Below are 24,012 nucleotides of genomic sequence, written 5' to 3'. Positions count from 1 at the left end.
ATAAAGCTTATAATACTGTCTTATTCATCACAGAATTATTCCTTTCTTACTACCTCACTCCAGGAGGATTGAGAAATGTTGGTATTAATCAGCCTAATGCTCTTGAGGGGAAAATCTTTAGGCAAGTTGGACAATGTCTAAAAGTTTGCTGCTTGCTTTAATACAATGATCCTGTTTGCTTTATGTGAACAGAAACTGCCTCAAGTCAGCACATTTGACATTCAGCAGCCCAGAGCTTGAGAGCCAGAAATGCTGTGAAGAAAACACTCTGCTTTAGCTGGTTTTTACTCAATGCATTTTTTATTTTAAATCTAAATTTTTCATAATTCACTCTCCCTGTGCACTGTGTATGGATTCCTGATATACCCAGTTTTTCAGTTCCTCTTCAAGGATATCAGTCCTAAAGGACCAACATCCCCAAATACTGATTATAGTCTAGGTGCATATGAAAGGATTCTTGCAAGTGGTCCATGACACGAAGTAGTTAGTATCGGTGCTTAACTCAAATTTTATTTATTTCCTCAAGTCTGTTGCTTTTTCTTTATAAACATACTAAGCTATTTCACAGGAGTTTTATTATTTACTGTTTATTAATCCCTTTCTATATTCTGGTTTTATGCTTACTCAAGTGCACTGAAACTGTCAGGTGCCTCCAGAATTACACATGTCTAAAATAAATGACGTCCTATTTCTTCCTTCAGTTTCTATTATGAAATGCAATATAACTTGTGTATTGTTGAATATAATATTGCACATGTTCTTTAAAACTGGTAGGCAGTGTCAGATGTGGTCTTTCTTTAATCAGATCCTGCATATGGTTTATTAAATTGTGAAAGGTCATCTGCTCAAGTGGATAAAAAGGCAGTTGGTATTTTGAAAGTAATTATTGTCACATCCTGTAATTGCAAGGGCTAGAGAGAATGGTTAAAGCAAATGTTTGCATTACCTGTTGACCATGATAGAATACAGCTAAAAGGAACATTGCCATCAGGAGTAAAGACGCCTCTTTTGTACCCAGGAAGTCTGTGCTGGAAAAAAAAAAATCCAAAGTAAAATACAGTTATTGATTTGTCAGTGCTGTAATTGTTCAGAATTTTCATTTCATAAGTCACTATGATAATTTTGTTGTTCTTTAAAAAAATCCCCTGTATTTGAAAATTTAATTTAGCTGTAAAGAGAGAACAGGAGCGTAACTGGAGTGCTCGCTGTTTGGAGACACATGCCTTAAATAACTAAACTGTAGCCTACAGGAGGTACACAGAAGGTGATGAGCTTTCTCTTTCAAACGTGATGTGCAAGCTGTGTGTCAGTCACTCTCTCCCTGGGAGCCATGAACACCACAGCCCCTGTGGAGTGCAGGAGGTAGGATCTTGGCAGGGAAAGGTTGAGGCTGGAGCTGGGAAAGGGAAACTTCCAGATTGTGAAAGTAAAAGCCCAGGAAATGAGCCTAGAGATAAAAGATGAACCCCAAGGCAGGAGATGGAATTTAACATTGTGAGAAAGATGACAGGAAGGAAGTGTGGCTTAAAAGGGAATCAAAATATTTGGAAACAGTAGTTAGGACTGGTTTTACTGAGCCACAAAGAGGAGAGCAGAGAAGAGCTGTCTGCCTGTGACAGGGGAAGTAAAGGAAACCTTTGCAGACTGTGGGGAAGCAAAGAAGATGTGCCAGGAAGGTACTGGCTGTATGAAATCTGTATGAAGTCGCTTAGGTGCTCTGTGTGGAGCATGAAGAAAGTGTGACAAAATAAGGTGAAAGAGGCGAAAGGGGTTCAAAGCTTCAGGGGCTTCCAAATAAATATGGAGAGAAATTACAGATTAAAAAAATGAAGAAAATATCTCTGTATGTAATTTTTTTTTTAAAAAGCATGTTTCCCATGGGAAGAAATATAAATGAAGAGAATTGGAAAATGGTAGAGCCAACCTTATAGTAAAAATAAGGATAAAGAAAGAAATTTGGAGGAAAATTGAACATGGATACTTGGCAATTACTTTGTTGAAGAGAGTTGAGAAAAAATGAGGAAATTGTTAAGAAGTGCTTAAAGCCCAAATATTTGAAAAAAGTTAATAAATAAGTAAATGAGAACCAGAAGTTGGAAGACACTTTGGGACAGTCTTTAGTCTACCTTGAGATTTAAGAACAAAGCAAAGTCCAGACACTGAATCCATTTTCCATAGTAATTTTGAAAAAAAGTATCAGGTGATGTTTGTCAGAGAAGGACTCCTATGACAGAGAAATAAAAGAGAGAAAGAGCAGAACTTGATGAAGACTAAACCAAAAGGAAACTTTCTTGTTAGAGACCTAACTGAACTGACTTTGTGGTCCTAATGAAGTATTTGCTGTAAGGAAATGTGCTGCTATGGGATGAGTCATCAGTATAGAGCAAAAGACAAGCAGGAAACATCCTTGTCATCTGCAAATATGTTGGAATTCAAATGTTTCCCATTTTTAAGTTGCCTGAAATACAACCTCAAAAAGAATACATTCCAAAAAGACCCCTTGTACACTGGCTAAAGGCAACAACCTTAAAGGTCTTAGTTATGAACTCCCCTGTTATGGCATGTTGTGGTGATGTAGCTTTAGCCACAACAGATAAATGAGTTTTGGAGGGAGTTGCAATCCCCTTTATTCAACTGATTGGTATAGATTAAAAAAAAAAAAAAGTTTCTGGGCACACAGCCTTGAACCTCATGCTCCCTAATGTCAGAGCTGAAGTTCACATCCTTGACTTGAGAGTGGAGCATCTCAGCTGATTTCCCTGTACCCTGGGCTGTTGGCTACTCCAGTGGATATTCCTGTCTCTTTCTTACTCTTCTATGTTGACAGTCACTGGAGAGTTTCACTGACACAGAGAATAGAGACTACTCTGAATTCCCCTAGATTTTCACACAGAAATGTGTTCCTAATTAAGGACAATTGTCATGATTTCTACTTCTAGTAACTTAGCCAAAATATTGCTCGTTGCCATTTGTCATAATTAGCTGGGGTCTACTGTGAATATGTAATATATCTGTAGGAGGATAACTAGCATTAGAAAAAGGAACTGCAACACCAAATTTTTAGTACCTCACTACTGTCAGAAGCTAGTAGGGAAAGATATGCATGCAGAGCCTTACTCTGTGTAAAGATGTGGCTGTTGTGAGAACTAATTGCACCACAAATCCATGCTTTTCTGCTGTTCTGAGGATCTTCGTCTGGCACGCATTTACAAGCACAAGCAACTGCAATACTAAATTGGTCAAGTATCAAAGACTGAAGTGTCTCTCTGAATGAGCTAAATCAGTGTTGCTCTAGATTCAGTTATTGCAACACTTATTGCACCTCTAACTCTGCAAATTATTGTGTCTCTTCTGTTCTCCTCTTCAACTCCTCTTGCTGGGAAGGAAACCTGAGAGGAGAAGTCTGTCCTTCGAACACTCTCCTACAAAACAGTATCATCCCTGTATTCCTTATATCTTTCACAACTGCACATTATAGATTGGATTTTATTCAATTAAAACTCTGCCCCCCAAAAAATCAATTGTTCACTTCAGTTTGTTTAAATTGAAGTGAAAGTTTTTATCAGTATCTCTGGAGCTTTCAAGAGTAGAAGCAACCAATGTGTATGCACTGCAATATGTATTTTTAATCAGCATTGATAGACTATAGGAGACATAAAAGACAAACCCGGTTCAATATTTAAATGTCCTCATGAAATGAACATTTTAATAAAAAGACTTGAAAAAGAATCACATTATAAATCATTTTGAATTAGTCATTTCCTCTTGTGACCATCACTCGATATTTAATATGGGGCTACCCAGTACACATATACTCTGGCAAGACTTGACCCATTGCCTTGTGAAAAAGCAGTTCCTAAAGGGAGCTGTGAACACTTACTCTCCATTGTGGTTAAAGTTGTCATATTGCAGAAAAAGGGAGGCATAAATGGTCTCAGTCAGCAGAGAATAGATCGCAATCATGATGAGAAGCACTGCCAGCTTCAGGACAGAGTTGAGACGGAGAAAGACTGCACAAGTCACCATTGCCAGCACACCAGTGAAGACAAAATACTGAACAGAAAACAACACTGTTTACTTTTGGTGATCAGTGACTATATATTTTCATAAGTATCTACATAAATAATTAAGTGTTATGAAGTATAGAAAAATTACTTTGTATTTCATTGCTCAGCTAGGTACTCTCAGGATCCAGGGCACTTTGAAAATAAGGGTTTTGCTAAAATAGAATGTGAAATTACAAATTCTCTATTTTGCATGGCACCTCCATGTCAACAGAAATCCTTCTCTGTGCCTTTATGGCATTTTCATTTCATTATGGGGGAAATGGCATTCTCCATAATTAAAAGAGGAAAAGGACAGATGCTGCATGCAGTAGTTTCCTAATGAAAAGTCAACAGAGAGAAAGAAATTTATATTCCTCTGTATTCTGACTGTATTCTGAACTTCCACAAGACGCACATTAATCAGGATGGGAGAATGATATTCCCGCTTTAATTCTTTTCCCATGCTTCCTGAAGAGTACAAAAAACCACAGATTTCAGTGGGGTTTTTTTGGTTTGTTTTTGTGGGTGTTTTTTGTTTTTTTTTTTTTTTTTTTTTTTTTTAATATTAAACATTGTATGTTTAGCTTGGTTATTTTACTCTCTTAAAATGCCTGGAAGTTTTGCTCATATCTCATTTTCTAATCTCTTAATTGTCTCATTCTTTCTCAATGATTAGTCATCTGTCAAATGCAATCCATGCAGCTGATACTGGATAAAGAGAGACAATCATGGTCATGAGCTGTTCAGATTTAAAATAGCAACATCACCACCCACAGCCCAAATGTAGTTTAAATTACCTCCTATCACACAGCTTTAGGAGAGATAGTATTCATTTTTCTGAGTACAGTTTTTCTTTAGTACAGTTCCTCTGTAGGAAAGTCTGCATCCCTGCTGTTTAGAGCATACTGCTGGCAGTATCATGACACTGCCATATGACTTTCTAAGTAACATACTTATCTACACATGACTAATCCATTCATTTTGTTGCCTGCTTGCTCATCTTAGAGATGATTACTTTTTTTTTGCTCCTAAAGCAAACTTAAATAACCACAGCAGACTGACTGTTGGTTTTACCATGTAAGAAATGTTACTCTCCATTAGATTCTTACAACTTTGGTACTGTGTTTTATTGCAATTGAATTGCTGAATGTGTTTCCAGCATAAAGGTTCTGTTTGAAGTTCAAAGGTTGAATCTTGGTTGTAATACCCCATTAGATCATAAGATTAACTCCTTCTGTAACCAGCCTCTGCTTTTGCTATTAGCATATGGATAGATGGAAATGTTCAGCTTCAGAGTGTTGAGGCCCCTGACTCCACCAGCAGTACCCATCATCCATTCCAGATAATGGTTGCCATATAACCTTTGTGGATCCATGCCTCAAATTCAAAGGCACGCTCAGAAATACCTCAGGACAGGAACAGATGTCCGTAAAAGAAGCAGATGAATTGAAAGTCTGGTTCTTCAGGGCTATTGGTTTGTCAAAATCACACCATAGCTGTGAAGAAATAAAACAAAATCAGGTCTATAACGTGCACTGGAGACTAATTGCTTGTGTGGCTGGCGGGGTTCAGGGATGGAACTGGCTGACCTGCTGCTCTTCATGCCAGCTCCCTGACTGGCACCAAGGACTGACTAAATGGACAATAAGACATACTGTGGCAGTGAAATGGAGAGGGGGGAGCTATTCATGCTACAGACATTTAGTATCTGAACAGCATCCCTATGCTCTCTTGCAAAGTGGAAAGATAAGCTCCACTGGGAGTTTCAGAGAACTGATGTTGGACTCTTAAAAATTACTCTCTCAAAATACTTAGACTTTACCATAAACTACGGTGAAATTATTTAATTGGGAGCATAAAATCAAATTGCATGAGTGCCCTTGTCTGCAAGCAGTTTTCTTCTGCTACATTGCTGTGTTATCCTTCTGGATGTGGGACATCTATCCTTCATTTCTATGGCATGATGCAGAATTGGTTGTACCAAAACGTAATGTGATCCCAGAACAGCAACTGAGATGCTTAGAATGGAAGGGAATGAAATCATTCATGATTCAATGGTTTGATAATACAATACTGCCTTTTGCTGTTATGACCTACATTCATTTTAATGGTACTTCCAACACAGTGTGTTAAACATAAACAAAATATCAGTGTTGATCTGCAATGCAGAACAGTCTTAAAACATAGGAAAAAAATCATTAATCGTGTCATATTTTGACTGTTAAAGCAGATGGAGTCTCCTATTACATATATTAATCCAATCTGTATGTTTATACTAGGTCATTTCATCAACCTGGTATGTACAAGCTAGTTCACTGGTCTTTTTTTTCCAACACAACTAGGGAATTTGTTTAATGAGGGTCAATTTCTTATAATTAAATTCTAACTAATTTTGAACTTGGAACTATTTTGTTTGTTCTTTCAGCAGTTCAGTCACCTCTGCAATACAGTATTATTATTATCTAGGCTGGCTGTGCAATCTTCCATGACACTGGATAGCTAATGGTACCTTCTGACAGTTTATGAAGTGTACAGCACCTCTCTGCAGGGCAGAGTGTTGTCAGAACCACTACAGGTGTTTTTTTAAAAACCTTTCTTGGTCAGAAACTTTATTTTAATTTTATAACAATAAGAATGCACTTGATGTAAAGAACTGCAAGACTCATTGCTTCCCTGGTAAAACTGAAGCCTTATGGCTCCCGTAAGAAAGCTTCTGCAGTTGAATTCAGTGGACATAGGTAGCTACAAGGCTGAGGTGCATTACCTGTTCTTGAATACATGCATGTCCCTCCAGAAAAAAAGACATTATTATAGCAGAATTTTGACTTATTAAACTAATGAGGTTATAAGAATGTTGTGATTTCCTGTGGAGGTCAGGACTCAGTGGCTCAAGTCATTGATGGTCTAAATATATGACAATAAATGTAACTGTTTACTGCTTTATAGAAACCCACTGGTATGGCAGTAAAAACTATTACTTTTATTTTGACTGTTTTTGGGCTAGGCATCCCAGAAGATTGCACAATCTTAAAAAAAAAAAAACACAAATCAAGGGAAAATCTTGTTATCATGTATCCATAGCATATTGTGCACGAATAGTCTGTTAGAGATCACCTTGTTTCAACAGTAAGATTAATTCTACCAAAATCTTTCCTGGAAAATATGTGTTAAAATATGATTTAAAAACCTCTAAATTCTATAACATTCCTTAGTGATCTTTACTGTAATGTACCACCGGTCCTGTCTATAGGAAGTTTTCAACCCCACTGAACTTCCTGTCTTTACCGTATTTATATTTTCTCTGTAAGGACAGAAATCAGTGGCTGCATTCTTCTCTCTCTGACTAACTCTCCTATCAGTGACTGCATGGCATCACTATAGAACACAGGCAGCTACTGAGTCCTCACATATTGACCACCTGAATTAAATTGTGGAAAAATGACAACACTAGAGCATAATAAAATCTCATGTCTGTTAGCAAAAGCCAAGGCAAACCTCTGAAATATCAGACCTCAGCATACTTACTCCACTGATGTAATAATAATTATTTTTAATTGTGTTAGGATAATTATTGTTGCTGTTGTGTTGTCCGAGTTGCTACTGTTATTACTGTCACTAAATGCATTCCTGGTCTCATTTAGAAGGAGTGAAATATTTATAAAGAATAACGTACAGATGAAAAAGCACTGCTACATCCATAACCAGAAGATGCCCAACAAGAGGAAAGAGTGATGAAAATGTTGCTTTTAATCTATCAGTGAGACATTTAGGACATTCTTGGCTCAGATATCAGCACCTGTCAGGTTGTCTGACATTATAATTTGCCTAATTCTCTTGTTACTGAATACATCAGGATAATCAGGATTCTATTGGAGTTTTTTAAATTATTATTTTAGTAATTCTTTTAATTTTTCTTTTAGTAATCTAATTAATGGGAGAACTCTGAGATAATCTGAAAACTTCTGAGAAGAGGAATTTAATAACCATAAGCATTACTTGACAGTCTTTAAAAAGTATAACAGAATGCCAGAAAATTGCAAATGCTTCACAAGGGTGGATAGAAAGTAGAAAAAAGGTTTTAAAAATAGATGATCCTCAGTAGGGAGAAATAATTAAATATTTCAGAAATACATAGGTTAGACAATGGACTGAATTTCCTGAAGCTGTGATACTTTGCCATTTTTTTTATTATCTAAATCATAGCTGGCTTATAGACACATTAGTTAACAAGTCCTGTAGCAAGCTTAATAATTCATAAAGCATCTTTTCCTGTATAATATTCCTTGATTCCCTGTAAGCTTACAATATTGATGATGGCTCCAAGAAAATTAATCAGAATGGATGCAAATATAATGACATTCCTTGCCAGGTAGGTCTCATTAATCCAGCAGCAAGTTTTCCGGAGCATTAAGGGTAAACATTTGTAATCCTCTGCTGTAGTGATCAGCACAAGAGCGGAGTGCAGCATAATCAGAATAGAAAACTGAATGACCATGGGTATCACCCTAGAAAAAAAAAAAAGAATCCAGCGTTAAACCTCAACACAGTGCTACTGCTAATAAAAATAAATGTGTAAACAGGTAAGATTAGGAAATATCGGTTGTCATAAATCTGAGACAATTAGTCTCAGTAAAAAACCCAGAGAGAACAAACTTTTGTTCATGTTGCCTTTACTTCACATGGTTTCTTGCTGAGAAACTGTTGTTGGACAAACAAGCCAGGGAAATAAATCATTGCCAGTGCCTATATGTGTCTATGTAGAGTCCAAATGTCAGGAATGTTCTTTCTTTTGGTACACAGTTGTCTTAAGTTTTTTTCAGAGCAGTTCTATTGAGCCTGTAGGATTCTGATGCTGTGTTTGTATGATCCGGTTCCACTCAGACTAGTTTGGGGGTAGTTTAGTGGAGGATTGTTTTCTATGCATCACATCACAGGTCTCTTAAACTCATACTGTACTGAGGGTCATATTCTCTAAAGTGAGTACAGTAATGCACCTGTTTTCTGGAGTAAGTCAGAATACAATAATTACAGAAGTGAAAGATTCCTCTAATTTTAATTAATAATGGGTCAACTGCAGATAAGAATCTCATTGGTTTCCAAAAAAAGCAAAAGAACTCATCTACTGTTTTCATGGTAGCCTTTCAAAGTATAAAGCATATGAAAAAGTATTCTATAATCAAAGTGTTTAAATAAACCCCATTGTTTGGCATACCTTATAAACTTTGTTCTTGTAAATGTGATCTTTAATCAAGTATTGATAAGTGCATATGCAAAATAGTTCAATGACTTTGAAAGTACCATTAAACCCAATAATATCTTCCAGCCTAATTTTCATTTTATTTTTTCTAAATTTATTCCTTTTTCTTGCATAAATATGGGACCTGAAGTCAATCAAGTATCCTATGTGGTTGGAAAATGCAGTAAATTGTTTTACTTCACTGAGTAGAAAGCACTCAGCACTTCACAAGTTTCTATGTCCCATTTGTGCCAATCACTGTCTTTCTTTGTCTGTTTTCCCAAAGATCAAATCCATGCAAAATAAAAGTAACTCCACTGCTCCTACAAACCTCTACCCTCCTCACTCCACTTTTCTTGGTATTTTTGCTATAAGGAGAATGATTAACCTTGAGGTTTTGAATTAAGTAATTAAAATTTCTACTAACCTAATTGTGTATGTGCCAGTACTCTACAGTGATTTAATCACAATGTCTCACTGAAAAAAAGTCTTAGAAAGTGGACGATCAGGGTGCTCCAGAGAGACTTCTGCACTTCCAGGCTGTAGGTAAGCTGTACTCTCTCATTAATACTTCTGTAAACATGTTTTGTCTTACTGAAAACATGAAGTTTTAGATTTTTCTACAGATCACCTATCCCTCTTCTCTTTGGGTAGGGTGTAAAGCTATTTGTATACTTGTGCCCTACAGTAAGACAAATTTAGGAGTATAAAGTGGAAATAGAAGTGAAAACATCAGCACAGCTCTTTTGTCATTTTTCAGTAGGTCAGTCAGTCCACTTCCCAAAACTGAACAGACTTTATCTCAAACTACCTGAAACTCTCCTCAATTTCAGGACATTCGAATTTGGGGTTAGAAGAGAAAATTCTAAACTCATACAGATCAGAATTCAGATCTGTGGTTTGAGCCTTTTAACTTCAGCTTTCACTCTATAAAGTTTCACCAGAGTGTAATAGTTTCATGGCCAAGGAGAAAAGGAAACCAAACTGATTTAATGGCAGGAGAGGATACATGGATATAGCAGGACAAGTTTGAGAATAAATCTGTGTTGGAACTGGCATTTCTTAGCTCTGGCCATGTTTGCAACTAATGATTAGAGTCTAAAATATTTGCACTAAGGAGACACCAAAGTTGCACTGGGTATTTTATGTGAAAACTGTGATTACATCTTCCTCACAGTACTGATGTTAGTGGAAAATAACTTGAGAAAACAGGCAAAATTAAAATTTTTATATTCAAAAGCAACTTTTTTTTTTTTTAAAAAAGGTAGGCATAAGTGAGTGCATATGTGGAGAAATGTGGGTCATGTTGGGAGAAAAATAACATAGGAGGCATATTTGTCAAACTGAGATTTAAGTGCAGAACTGTACTCCTGTATATGTTAGCCTGCTTAATTTTGAACATTAACTTTAAAAGAATGTTCTGATTTTTAATGTCCTAATTCAGCTGTTATTATAGAAATTCAGGTACATTTAATCTGTTGGTTTTAAAGACAATATTTGCTTAAAAATTATTCCTTTCTAGTAATCCAAACAGACAATGCCTCCTTTAAAGTATCAGGGTGGAAAAATATGCAATTTGCTTCAAATGTTTTTGTCTATCACCTACTAAAATTAATCAAGCTAACACAAAACTATGATCAAAGTATAAAACAAAATGCAAGACTCAAAATAATTTACAGTAATGCAGCTATGGTTTATATGTGCATCTACTCTCAGAACTTCAGAATAAATGAGATTTGTAATGTAAGAGTCCAGAAAAGAAAATGCGTTAAAAAGATAACAGACAGAAAACAAGTCTATTGCTAACAGAGAGTTTTTCATTTGGAAAATGTCTGAATCTCCATAAGTAAGATATATATGCATAAAATTATATTTTTTCATAGTACTAAACTATATTTTAAGCATATTGAAATAAAATGTGAAAATATCAATATGGAACTGCTGTTCTCAGATTAATTGAAATTAGATGAATTACACATTAACTTCCATTGAGAGCTTCCATGTGGTAATATTAGCTTTGACGCTGTTCTGATGATGTACCATTGGCATGAAAAGTTTTCTTCACTTGGGTCAGCATTTCACTCCAACAAGATTTGTCAAAGTTTTATGTGTGAGTTGAATACAGGACACTCGAGATGCTCCCTAAAATGTCCCATGCTCTCCAGCAGCTTACCCAGAAGTAAAGTTTACTTTTGAGAGAAGGGACAACATATGCAGCAAAACCAAACTGTATTATAAAAGAAAGAGTGAAGAATGAAGAAACAAAGTTTGGAGCAGGAGAAACAGATTTCATCACATGCAACTAAAAGTTTTACGGGAAGATTCTCAGGACTTGCTGAAAGTTCCAAAGATACCAAAAAGAGACACAATGCAATGATGTCTTGAGAGCAGCTTCTGACTATGAAAATACACAGGAATCATATAATCATAGAATGGTTTGGGTTGGAAGGGACCTTCAAGATCATTTAGTCCCAACTCCCCTGTCGTGGTCATGGACACCTTCCACTAGACCAGGTTGCTCAAAGCTCCAACCAGCCTGGCCTTGAACATTTATAAGGATGGGAGATCCACAACCTCTCTGGGAAACCTGTTCCCATGCCTCATCACCCTCACAGTAAAGAATTTATTCCTAATATCCAGTCTAATTCTGCCTTCTTTCAGTTTGAGGCCATCCCTCCTTGTCCTATCGCCCTTGTAAAAAGTCTCTTTCTTGTGGGTACTGGAAAGTCCTGAAGGGTGTCCCTGGAATCTTCTCCAGGCTGAACAACCCCAACTGTCTCAGCCTGTCTTAATAGGGAGGTGCTACAGCCCTCTGAAAGATAAGGGAATGACAGCCAATAAATCCAGAGAAAAGTTGGGCAACATGTTCATGGAGAACTAGTTAAGGGAGTCAAGAGAGCTCAACAAGAGAGCCGTGTAGTTCAGATTACAATTCACCTCAGTGCACAGCAGCGTCTTCGATTTATGCAGATAGAAGGCATCTTGACACTGTTTGACCCATTCTCCAGTGGCTATTCTTTGAACCGGGGTTATAGACACTGCACTGACAGACAGTGATGTGAGATCAATTCCTTCAGTCTCCCACGGTACAGCAGCATTTTGCAACAGCCTTCCTGCTTTACAAAACCAGATGACTGAGATCTGATTTGGAACTGATAGTTTCTAACTATATCTCAGATATATATAAACAGTCTATATATGCAGATATAGCTTACCAGTTCTGCTGACCTAGCCTGACCCAGCTCTAAATGAAACCAAATTAAGGCCTTGAAAAAGATTAGGATCAAACCTCAAGAGGTCAGGCCTGAGGATACTAAACATGAGTTCTTATCTTAGATTGCCCAACTCTATATGTAAGAGTCATGCTTTTGAATTAAGGTACTATAAGGTACAGACCTAAATCTGGGATATAAATCTGAAATTCAGTGTAAATACCTCAGGTGCCTGAGAAACTGTGGCCTTTTATTTGTTCACAATAAATAGATAGGCAACAAGAATTTTTCCACTGTAGCTGTTAAATGGAAGATTGATGTTTTTGTCTCTTGTTTAAGCCTGCTCGATGTAAAAACAAAACTGAAGTTGGTACATTGTGACCTCCTAGATTGGTCAATCCAGTATCTGTCCTAAGATGTTGGCAGTATGCTGATAGGATCAAGTACTGTAGAACATATAGACAAGATTAGAGGAATTGGAACAAAAAACCATAATACTCTTCTGTCTGTGAACTTCTATCAGAACTAGGACACCTGGGTTGGATTCCCCCTTCATTCAAGACGAGATCCAAGACCAAATGGTTTTCTCTTTAGGGGTTCCCTTATTGCCAAGATAAGTGAAGTTTGAAATGAGCTTTTGCCTTCCCTCTTCCTCATGTACAGTCTTAAATCAAGACTTGAACTAGAAGGAAAATTTATGTAAAGCAGACAATGCAGGTGTTTAAATGAACAACAGTTTGAAATGTGTTTTTCCTCCTCTCACAAGAATAACCCAGCAAAAAACTGATAGAAATAAGAGTAGTTCAGCAGTCTACTGTAGTATGATCTATGGCCCTTATGAGCATATAAAAAGTTCATTGCAGGAAATGAATGAAACTCCCAGGCCTCTCAGATGGAGCAGATGAATCACTGCAAGGTTAGCAATTTAACATAATGGTTTTGTAGAGGATAATTAGAGTAGAAATATGGCATTAATTTATCTCACTTAGAGTAATTTACCCAACTCAATATTTCAAAGAATGAAAACTATTGCAAAGATTTTTAAATTCAGTGATGTGTCTGCCCTGTCAGCGAAAAAGTACAAATGGATCAAATGTTTATCCTCAGGGAGATAGATGTAAGCTGAGATAAAATTCTGAAACTCCCATACAGAGTAGATTTCCTTCTGTTGAAATGTGATTCCCTTCTTTAACACACAGACTAAGACAAGCTACCTGGGAAACTCCCTGAAGAACTTTAGTAAGATATGTTTTATGATGATTTAAATAATGTTTTCTTTCACCAAATTTTCAGAAATTGCCAAAAGACTCAGCTCAAAGAAATATTCTCACATCTACTTAAGCAAATACAAAATTTCATCCTTGTTCAACAGAAATCTGAAGCATTCACTGAAAAACTCTTACATGTGAATTATAATTAGTTGTTTCATAGAAATTATTTCCATGCTACTTTACTTCATCGATATCTTCCAGAGGTATAACATGTGATCATGCAGTTATCTGAAAGACTCTCTGAATCCAAATCTTGTCTTACTTTCTGCTAGTTGGTTCATTTGCTCATACCTTGAATTGCTTTTAGAACTGGAACTGAGGAAATTTGAACTTCCAGATTATTTTCTCATTCAATATGTTTAAGCATATTGAAACCTTCTCACTCAAAACTCCTATCCTGTTATTTTAGGGTTGCTCATCTGTTGACAGGCATGCTTTTTAAAAGCTGAAACATATTTTTTGAAGCAGAGTATCAGAATTTGAAAAACCAAGACCAAAATTTGCCTTCTTAAGCCTTGTCAGTGATCTTCAACTCCTGGCAGAACATAAGGACTGCCATAAAACACTCATAGGGCTCCAAAATTTCTCTCGCAAAAGGGAGAGTGGTAAATATCCTTTCCCTAAATATCTTCCCTGGTTCCAGCAATCAACCTTTAAGGGCATCGTTGAGGCCAAGGCCACACTTTTGTTTATAAACCTCTGCTGATCTTTTCTGGTAGGAATTTATCTAATCTTCCTTTCAACCTATTTGCATTTACAGCCTCTTTAACATTTAGAGCCATAAAGATCCACAGACAAAAGACTACTGGCAAGATAGGAAACCAGGCAATGTGACTGTGTGACTCCTTCCCCCCTAATTCCAATGGCACCAGACACACAGAAGCACCAGAATTAACAGAGATGAACCTGTCCAGTTATAAAAAAATGTATTTTGATTGATATAGCAGCAGAAATCGTTTTGGAAATCAGATTAATCAGATCCATAAATCTTCTTGTACATATTGAGGAAAAAAATTAACAAACAAACAAATAAACTAACAAGCAAAAACAGCTACCAGAAGTGAAGAATTTTGAATGTGTATTGGAAGAACTTTAAAAAAGCAGGCAAACTTACTAGTATCAGAGCAACATAGCACATAAGGAACAGCAGAAGATCAGGGTGTTTTCTCTAGCTGAGAATTACAAAACACATGGGACGCCACTGCTATAGAGTATAGTTGTCTGCCTGCACCTAACCACCACTTTGGTGTTCTTAGACATAAACCCAGTAAATCAGGTCTTCCAGAGATGATTCCAGAAATCTTGCTGCAATACTGTATCACAATAAATGTCTTATTTCTTAATACAAATATTTTTAAAGTTACTCTATGGTCAGTGGTAAGTTAAGGTTCATCTGAGTGTTGGAAACCATCTGAGAATTATGTTCATCTGGGCATTTCCATTTTAGCACTTGCTCTGTCAAAGACCAAATGGGACCAGAGACTTGTTTATAAGTGGCAGTCCTGTTCTAGAAAACTGACCTCAATCCTTGCACACACTTTTGTCACTATTAAATAGTAGACAAAAGTGCCAGTTGATGGGTTTGACTCTGAAATGAAAACACAGGGCTTTCATCTATGTCACATTTTCATCACCTTGATAGGAAACTGTTGCTTTGGTGAGCCCCAGAGAAAAGAACAAGTGAAAACAGATCTACCAGATCACCTCCTTGCTTCTTAATAGCACAAGATTGCCTTCCCTCAGCTAGGTAATACACTTTATCAGCAACAAAGAGTACGATTTTCTTACATAGCATGTATGAAACAAAATCAAAAGAATTGCTGATACCCAAGGTGGTTACCAGCCACATAGAAAAGAGGCACTGTTATAAGTCTGGATACTGTTTCACCAGGACACACCGTGACAAATTTTTGTAACTCAAAGTTCCCATTTATCTCAGTGGTCATTCTATTTGAAAAGACAATAACATAATAACAGTAGATGCTGCTGTCTCACTTGAAAACATGTAGCTGCAGATAATGTGACACAAAAGTCGTTAATATTGCAAAAAAGTATTACCAAACACTTTTAGGGAACAAGCAGATTTTATTACTTTATTGCACATCAAGCTTAGGAATGCTATCTTGCTGTCTCCCCAAGAGTGCCTAAAGATATATAAAGATATATTTCTGTATTTACCTGGAAGAAGGAAGTAAGCTTTGGATAGCCGTGATAAATACAAGAACAATAAATGCACACACCAAGTTTGATTTGAATACTTCATCCCGCATTTGAGAATACTAGAATAAAAAAAAAACAAACACAGAAGAGTAAATGAGCTGTTAATCCATGCAGCAGTTTCAAAAAGACTGATGTATATAGGAGATGCTGAGAAAAGTGCCACAAAGAGCTAATAAATCAATAAACCTGAATTTGTTTTTTAAAATTAAACGCAACAAATAAATTATTAATAAGCTGGTGAAATATTTTAACCAAGAGAGTGAAACTCTGTAATTTGCAAAACAAATTTTTCTACTTTAAAATTATTTGCTTTATAAAGCCTCAGGAAGATATTAGGAGCTTGTGCTGCTGAGCAGAATACTAAATACTTAATATTTATTCACTTAATAAAGTCCTTAATAACAAGTTTTTTTCACCTGAAGACAAACACTGAAGTCATCTGTGACTCTGCATGCATGATGGCACAGAGGTGTCTCCATGCTGGCTAAATTGAAGCCATTCTTTTTTTTTTTACTTCTCTTTTTTAAGAAAAGTACAGTTTGGACATTCTGTAGCTTTGGGATGTGGGTCATGATCTCTACATCCTAACTTATTCAGGGGCTGTGGAGAAACTTGGCAATATGGTCATTCTCCAAGGAGAAAATGAAGATAATATTATGTAAAAGACTACTTGAAATGCATTATTATTACAATTTATTGAAAAAGTATTTTGCTCCATCATATTAAACCACTGGAAATGCTGTTCCTTTTTATGGGAATTACCAAGAAAAGGAGTATCAGATACATCCACAAGCCACAAAACAGTTAAAGTGGAAATGTTAGCCAAGTCATCAGCTGGTACTTATCATTGCTAATTCAGTTAAACTCCTTAAAAGTTGTTTACAGCAGATGAAGAATAGTCCATAGACCTGTTTTTGTATTTCTCTTTATCCTATATGGATACCACTAAATTTTCTTCACCTTATAAGAAATCCCACAGAGTCTTGCCCCGGTAATTTTTCTTCCTCTGAACAATAACTCCATTTTATTTAAACTCTTGCAGTTTTGAAGGGTCTAAGAGTTACTTGGACAGAACAAAAGGAAATCAGAGTCAGAGATATCACATACCAGAATCTTTCCTCAGCAATTTGGAAATAGGGTAAACTGCTGTTATAAATGCCTAGAAAGCATTATAAGTGATAAAAAGTAAAACCGGTTAAGAAATATGTCAGTGACAAACACTGAGAGAGTTCAGCTGTTAGCTGGATTTTATAACTAATTTGCTCTTGAAGGAAGATCCTATCTAGACCTCAGCTATATTCCCTACCTGGACCTTTGGTAGGGACTTCATTTCAGCTATGAACATTTCGTCAAAGGAGTCTCAAACTCCCAAAATGGGAAAAAGGATTTTCTCTTTCCTACCCCCATTTGCTATGAGTAAGATAGGGGGTTTATTTGTTGGTGTCTCTCATTTTTACTCCTCCTCTCCTGTGATTATACCTTGTCTCTCCTTTGGCAGTATCACTTTGACATTATTTTTGACAGTGCTCACAGTCAACTCCACTTCACTTTGCTGCAGGAAGCACAGAGGCACTGGCCCTGATTTCATGTGCAGGAAAAGAGAACTGTGTCAGTCTGCGTAAATAATAGAGCAGGGCTTTTTTTGATTAGAGAAAAAAAAAAGGTGTATTCCTTAAAATATAACATGAAATCTCAGCTGTTCCATAGGGAAATTATAGCAAACTAAATGAATGAAACACAAACATAGAATGACCTGCTGCGTTGAGCATTATGTCAAAAGGATGGATGCTGTGTTCTAATCAGTAAGAATATTGTGTTGAGGAATTGTTGACATCCCTAGGCAGCACTGACATAAATGATAAACATAGCAGTTCTGTAGCAGTCTACCCCTTAATGACTTGGATAAGTAATTGGAGGACTGACTAAGCCTCAAGGCCCTTCAAAAGGCATAGGAGGTGCGTAGCTAACCAGAGCCATGTAGAGTGGTAGGAAGAATCATGTTGTGACCTTATCTGTAATGAAAACCTTCACTGCAACATCCCACAGACCTACCTGCACTGGAGTGACTTGCTCATGGCGTAGTGAAGGCACTCCCTGCTTCCCATGGGGCTTGAGCCATTCACCTACACTGTTGGGAGGGAACTGTTTACCTTCTGGTTTGCCCAGTCAGCTGTCTGAAACTGAGTTGGTGTGAGAAAGGCCAAGTTTCCTCTGCTGATTAATGCTGCTTATTCCCCACCCCTCCTCTTTTCCCACAGCTCTTTGAAAGGGGAGCCCTGGTAATACAAGAGGCTTTATGTATTCACCTAGAGAAAATGTGCTCTGGGGAGTAAGGTTTTTGGGCTTATCCTCAGTGATGCTTTTGACTCAGATAGGACCTTATGAATTAAATGGGAGACCATGTTTTTTATCTTCAGAGCAATGATGAAAAAACTTCTGCAATACAGGTGAGAGACAGAATAAGATGTATCAAGAAGTCCAAGGCAGATGAAGAAATGAACTCCTGAGAAGACTAAAGGGTAGACACAGATCTAGTTGCTGACCAATAATAGAAAAGTTGCTGAACCGACATGGAGTTTGCCCAGTGTTTCTTGCAGAACTCCTTGCTACTGGAAGTTTTTGGGTTGAAGGAAGGAGCTGATACCCATGTCTGCATGCAGGAATAGCAAAATTGTTCCTCTACTAATTTAATTTTTTATTTGTCTTACTCATCAGAAATTCTGAAACAGAGACACTTAGATGTTTAATTCTAATATTTGAACTAAGAAAACCTGTACTATGAAATTCAGAGTCCTTTTGATATTTTCAGTGTGCTCATCTCTCAGAAAATATGTAGATGATTCACCTCTAAGACCAGTCTGATTTATAATCTAGAAACAAATATGCAGGAAGACTTAGAATATCTTTATATTTAATCCAATCTTTACACTGGAAACTTTCTTTAACAAAACCCTACCAGCATGTAAATTCCCTGCCCTGTATCTCTGCTTTATCCTATAAGAAAGGACATGGTATTGATATTTCCAAGTCACTGATATTAAGGTAGATCATCATGTTGATATCTTTTAATTATTGGAATCATTTGAAGTAGTAGCATATTTTCCTTATGAGCCATTACATATTTGGAAACTCTTAGTATATTTACGTGCTACCATCAGAAGCACTCTCCTATGATGAATTGCTCTATCAGCCCACATGCTATTTGTGAAAAGAACCTCTAGCAAAACTGAGAGTATATTGTCTCTAAATGACATAAAAGTGATAATGAGTGAAATAAAGGTTAGTAATGACTAGTCTATTTGAGTGAAGGATCTATAAAGTATACCAGGTGGGGATCCTGCACAAGTCCTATGAAAACCAGAGAATTACAGAATTCACGTGGAAATGCACATACTACCTCGAGCAGATAATCCATTCACTAATACAACCTCTACTGCTTGCTGTGGAATACAGATTTATTCTATCACTGAGAAGGACATAGAGCAATGAGATAACAGAGGACTGGTTAAGCCATTATAGTGGCTTAAACTGCTGTGATATACCAGTCATGTAAATCAGTGCAAACCAGGTTCTGTGATCCATGGTAGTTTTGGGCATGCCAGTTCCAGAATTATTTTGGGATTTTTTTCTAACTTTTTGAAATCTCAAGGGAAGCAAAACAGAAATTTCACTGCTAGTGTAAACATGATGTCTGCAATTGTTTAATAGTGAAAGAATCCCAAACCAAACTGTTTAAACAGAAGTCCAGTATGATATTTCAGATCTATTCATGTCACCCCATGATCCTACACGATGGTAGTTGTGTTACTAATTCAGAAGGAAGAAATATAGTTTATTACTCATAAGGTTAGTCACTTTTCTGTCATTTGAGGTGCAGAACACTAACATAATTCTCATTGAACAAGGTTAACGCTTCTTGATCAGAATTTCAGCCATGGGCACTGGTTTTTCTGCCTACTGTAAAGTCTGGGGCAAGAGGTACTTACAGATAACAGAAATAAGTATTAGGCAAATGCCAGCTCTGCCTGAAAGTGTGATGGCTAAATGAGAGGGCATAACAGTCTGTGTGGGGGAAGTTACTTTACTCCAGAGCTCCCTCTGACTTCAACCTGTCACTGTGCTGAACAGAAGGTGAGTGGCAGCAAATGGGAACAACAGTGGGAGATGGGAGGGCAATAGACACACACTGTCTGCTCCATCAGCCACTCTGCAGGGAACAGCTCACGATGTCGGGGTAGAAGGTCATGTAAGCAGTTGCAAAATGTTAATGGTTAGAAAAAAAAAAACATAATTCCAGACTGAAATGTTAGGGGTGGGGAGAGCAGAGGAAAAAGACTGCTGGAAGAGCTTTACAAGGTTCCAATTCAAACCTGAGTTTGGTTTGTTTTCTAAACGAGAAGGAAGAAGGGAGAAAGTGGTAGTGATATAAGATAGCATGGGGGAAATAGCTACTTTCTGTAGGAAAATTATTCAAATGTTACTTTTTTCATGTCTACCTGTAGACTATGGTTAAACACTAAGGTTATGAGGACAAACCTGTAATTACTGCACAGACAAATGAGGAGGAAAGGGACATATCCCATGTGGTCCCACAGGACATTGTTCCTGCCTACAATAAAGAGGACACTATAAATAATTTTCCTTAATCCACATCATCCCTTTGTATCCTGTTGCATTCCCCATCATTATCTGAGCATACTCATGATGTCCCAGCATCCTGAACAGAAACAAGGAGGTTGCTGGCCAGCAGCTATCGAAGTGTTCGAGGTTAGATAGAGCAAATGTACCAGAGCAAATAAAGCAGCAGTGATATTTTTTAAAACTTTACTTCTGTGTGTAATGTGAAAAACCGGCCTAATTTAGAAACTAGAAAGAGGATTCAGTCAACTTTACTGGAAAGATTTTGTGTTTTTATTACCTGCGTTTACTGGTGGGGATTAACACCTAAGGAAATACTGAACAAAAGCATCACTTTCCAAACACTGCAGCACAGTTTTTCATTGGAAATGTCATACTGGGAAGAAAATGTATCAAACCTACTAAAAATGTTAAGTTTTAAATAGACCTTTTGTTATCCAGATGCAGTTAAAACTTTATAAATATTTTAAATCTGACCTGTGTAATGAGATGGATTAGAGCAGGGTTCTTTTTTTTTCTCCTTAAATTACATTTAAATTGAATTCTACACTTCTCTTATAGATGTGTTTTGTGTTTTGGTGGGGGTTTTTTGTTTGCTTGTTTGTTTTCTTTTTTTTTTTGTTGTGGCTGATAATTGATAATTGATATCAGCACTCTTGGATTTCCCTTCCTCTGTGTCTCTGTCAGCTTTACATGAAAGCTTTACTGAAAGAAATGTCTTCATATCTGAAGAAATGTCTTCAAACTGAAAGAAATGTCTTCATATCTTCTGTTTCACTAGATAATTATTAGTGGATAATTTGGCTTTGGGTATTCTACCTGTGTCTCAGTGTCATAAATATCCCCATGGGGAAATAGAATACTTTATTTTTTTTTAACAAACATTTCTTTTTCCTTCTACAGGATTGCTTATGCAATAAGGGCTTAGATATGCTTCAAGGTCTCTCCAAAGAGACTTCTTGAGGACTAGTCTACCATAAGTCAAGTGAAAAAGTCTGTTTTCCAGTGGAGGTTAAAGCAATGATGGAGAAGTGAGCCTCCACGTTTCCAATTCCCCATTATTTTCATTTCTTTTCAGTCAAGTGCACATCATACTGCAGACCTGCTGTTGCTGCACTGTAGTAGCATACAAGTCAATGAAATTATTTGAGATCTGTGCAACCTCACTCACCCTGTGCCATCAGCTTTCAAGGAACATTCTCCCATTGCCTTGTCTTTTTAAACTTATAACTTACATCTGGATGTAGAGTGAAATAGAAACTAGTGAGATCATATTGCTGTTGAGAAGCAGCAAAGATGCAAACAATATTGACCACTTGGAAGCAAATTTTAAAAAAGGATGTTTAAAACAAAGAGTTGAAAAATTAGTATTGACTTGAAAAAAGCAAAACAGCTGTCTAGAGGATATCAGAGGGATTCTGTGACTAAATGAAAGGAAAATATCTATATAGATATAGATATATTTTTTAATGGAAGTGTAAGTTTATTAACATGCTTAATCACTGTTAGTGACAAAGTAACCTGTCATCTGACAGAAAACTGCTTATACTTGACAGCAAGTGGAACACGGGAAATGGATGTTGTTCAGAAGGCAAGTTCGCTCAGTAGACTTATTTTCCAACAGTGAAATGCAGTCATTTCAGCATTATAACACCTGTATCATGACACCATGTATTATGAACTCTAGCTCAATCCCAGCTTCTGAGAACTGAAACAAAATGAAAAAGAAAACCAAAACAAGAAAACAAACAATGCAAGCCAGAACCTACAGCTTCTCTGCTTCAGTGAACATTTATTACAATTTGAGTTGTGAATAATGCAGCTACCAAGACCCAGCTACCTTATGCTCCAGGCTGGAGTCTTTAAACATCAGTGAAAAAGGCTTGATATGCTCTCTTCTCAATTTATCGCCACTCCGTAAGTCGATGGTGTGCTCTATTCGCTTGTTAATTTCCTCAGGCCCAGACTGGACATGCAAAGCTTGTGCAAGATGGTTTGGAAGCAGATTTATTGAATTTCTTGTTAGGGCAGCCAGAGTCTAGGGGAAAGCACATGCAAACAGAATAAACCTGCTGGTCCCCTTGGGTTAAAAATGCAATGTTTTAGATCATGTTGCATTGCAAACCATTACAGCATTCCATGCAATTCATTCAATGAAATCTACAGAAGTGTAAAATAATAAGTCTGTTCCACTAAACACATACAGTACATTAAGGGGATTACTTTGATGCCTTCTTTAATACAGACTAGGAGGTTTGCTGCTGCACTGAGCACTAGGACTATATTCCCCTTTCCAAATACAGCTATTTCAATATTAGAGCATGCATGAGGGGAGCAATTTTAGTAAATAGAAATGGAAAATACAGAAAACAAAATTCAGAAAACAAAAGTCACAAAACAGGATTAATGAGGTTTTTCTTATCTTAGAGTTGCTGTATGTGTATAGTTAAGGAACAGATCAGTTAGTCAGGAGTGAAGAAGGTGACATTTCTGATTACTTTAGTGTGAGTTTTCAAATAGTATGTTCTTCTTCACTACTGATATATGTCAGCCAATCTAGATTGCAGTTAGGCTATATGATTTAATTTAACTGTAATTCACATTATTATTTTAAATATTGTCTCAAATACATTATTCCTTTGGTACTTCATTGACTAATCAAAAGAAAAAAAAAGAAAATACTTTTGCATAGCTTCGCAAAGGAATTCTAACAGAGATAGTATGAAGGGTGCTTCACCTTCAGCAAAGAGTTAGTTTTCATAAAGGGAATAATTCATTCCTGTTTTCATGGTATCACTTCCTGACACAAACCACTGTGAAGCAGCTCTGTCCCACTTGAATAGCAAAAATTCTACCGGTGTGATACTCCCAATGGTTAGGAAATGTTAATGAATGGAAAAGATACCACAAGACATTTCAGAATTAATATGGATAAGAAATACACTTTTGCTTGAGAAAATTTATTCCATAGGTCCTTACTATAAAGACCTTCAGCTGTACCTCCTATTGGGCATTGTTGAAGCAGGAGTTTAGGATGTATTGTCACTAGATAAACCAGTAAAGCAAATTCTTTTGGATCATACAAATGCTAGAGGGAGATTACCCTTGTTCATATTCAAACCATCCTCCCCAGATACATTCTGATGAATCTTGGAGAGTATATTTAAACACAGGAAGGGTCTCAGGTACTCACTGCCAAACCCAAAGTGGCAACTATCCTTACAGTCCTAAAATCAAGTCCATGGACTCCATAGTCACAGGTAGTCACAGATAGTATCTCATGTTCCATCTCTTCATCAGTAGCTTGAGACCCCAATATAAGGCAGAAAAGGGCATCAGGATTTAAATATTCTCTCTGTTTAAGTGAAAAACAGTTTTTCTGTTCACTT

General features: G+C 36.8%; 1 protein-coding gene and 1 long non-coding RNA gene across 3 annotated transcripts in view; one reads left to right on the top strand and one right to left on the bottom strand.

Moving 5' to 3' along the window:
- The window catches only part of ADCY8 (adenylate cyclase 8), a 124,012-nt gene that overhangs the window by 18,610 nt on the left and 81,390 nt on the right, over nucleotides 1-24,012 (bottom strand). Inside the window, exons 8-13 of one of the 2 annotated variants that reach the window (XM_027645671.1) lie at nucleotides 22,464-22,661; nucleotides 15,944-16,044; nucleotides 8,350-8,551; nucleotides 5,453-5,542; nucleotides 3,881-4,053; nucleotides 947-1,028 (exon numbers count right to left, since the gene is read on the bottom strand). In XM_027645671.1, the coding sequence (XP_027501472.1) occupies nucleotides 947-1,028; nucleotides 3,881-4,053; nucleotides 5,453-5,542; nucleotides 8,350-8,551; nucleotides 15,944-16,044; nucleotides 22,464-22,661 (846 nt within the window). The remainder of the gene's footprint in view (nucleotides 1-946; nucleotides 1,029-3,880; nucleotides 4,054-5,452; nucleotides 5,543-8,349; nucleotides 8,552-15,943; nucleotides 16,045-22,463; nucleotides 22,662-24,012) is intronic. The other variant, XM_027645672.1, reaches the window with a different exon arrangement.
- LOC113948223 lies at nucleotides 70-11,870 on the top strand. The gene is made up of 3 exons (XR_003528043.1): nucleotides 70-81; nucleotides 2,913-2,919; nucleotides 11,697-11,870. It is a non-coding gene; the product is annotated as an uncharacterized LOC113948223 (long non-coding RNA).

The sequence above is a fragment of the Corapipo altera genome, unplaced genomic scaffold (genome assembly GCF_003945725.1).
Source record: "Corapipo altera isolate COAL_440 unplaced genomic scaffold, ASM394572v1 51, whole genome shotgun sequence".
Taxonomy (NCBI): domain Eukaryota; kingdom Metazoa; phylum Chordata; class Aves; order Passeriformes; family Pipridae; genus Corapipo; species Corapipo altera.
The sequence above is the reverse complement of the archived record's forward strand: the minus strand, read 5'-3'. Positions and strand labels throughout refer to the sequence as shown.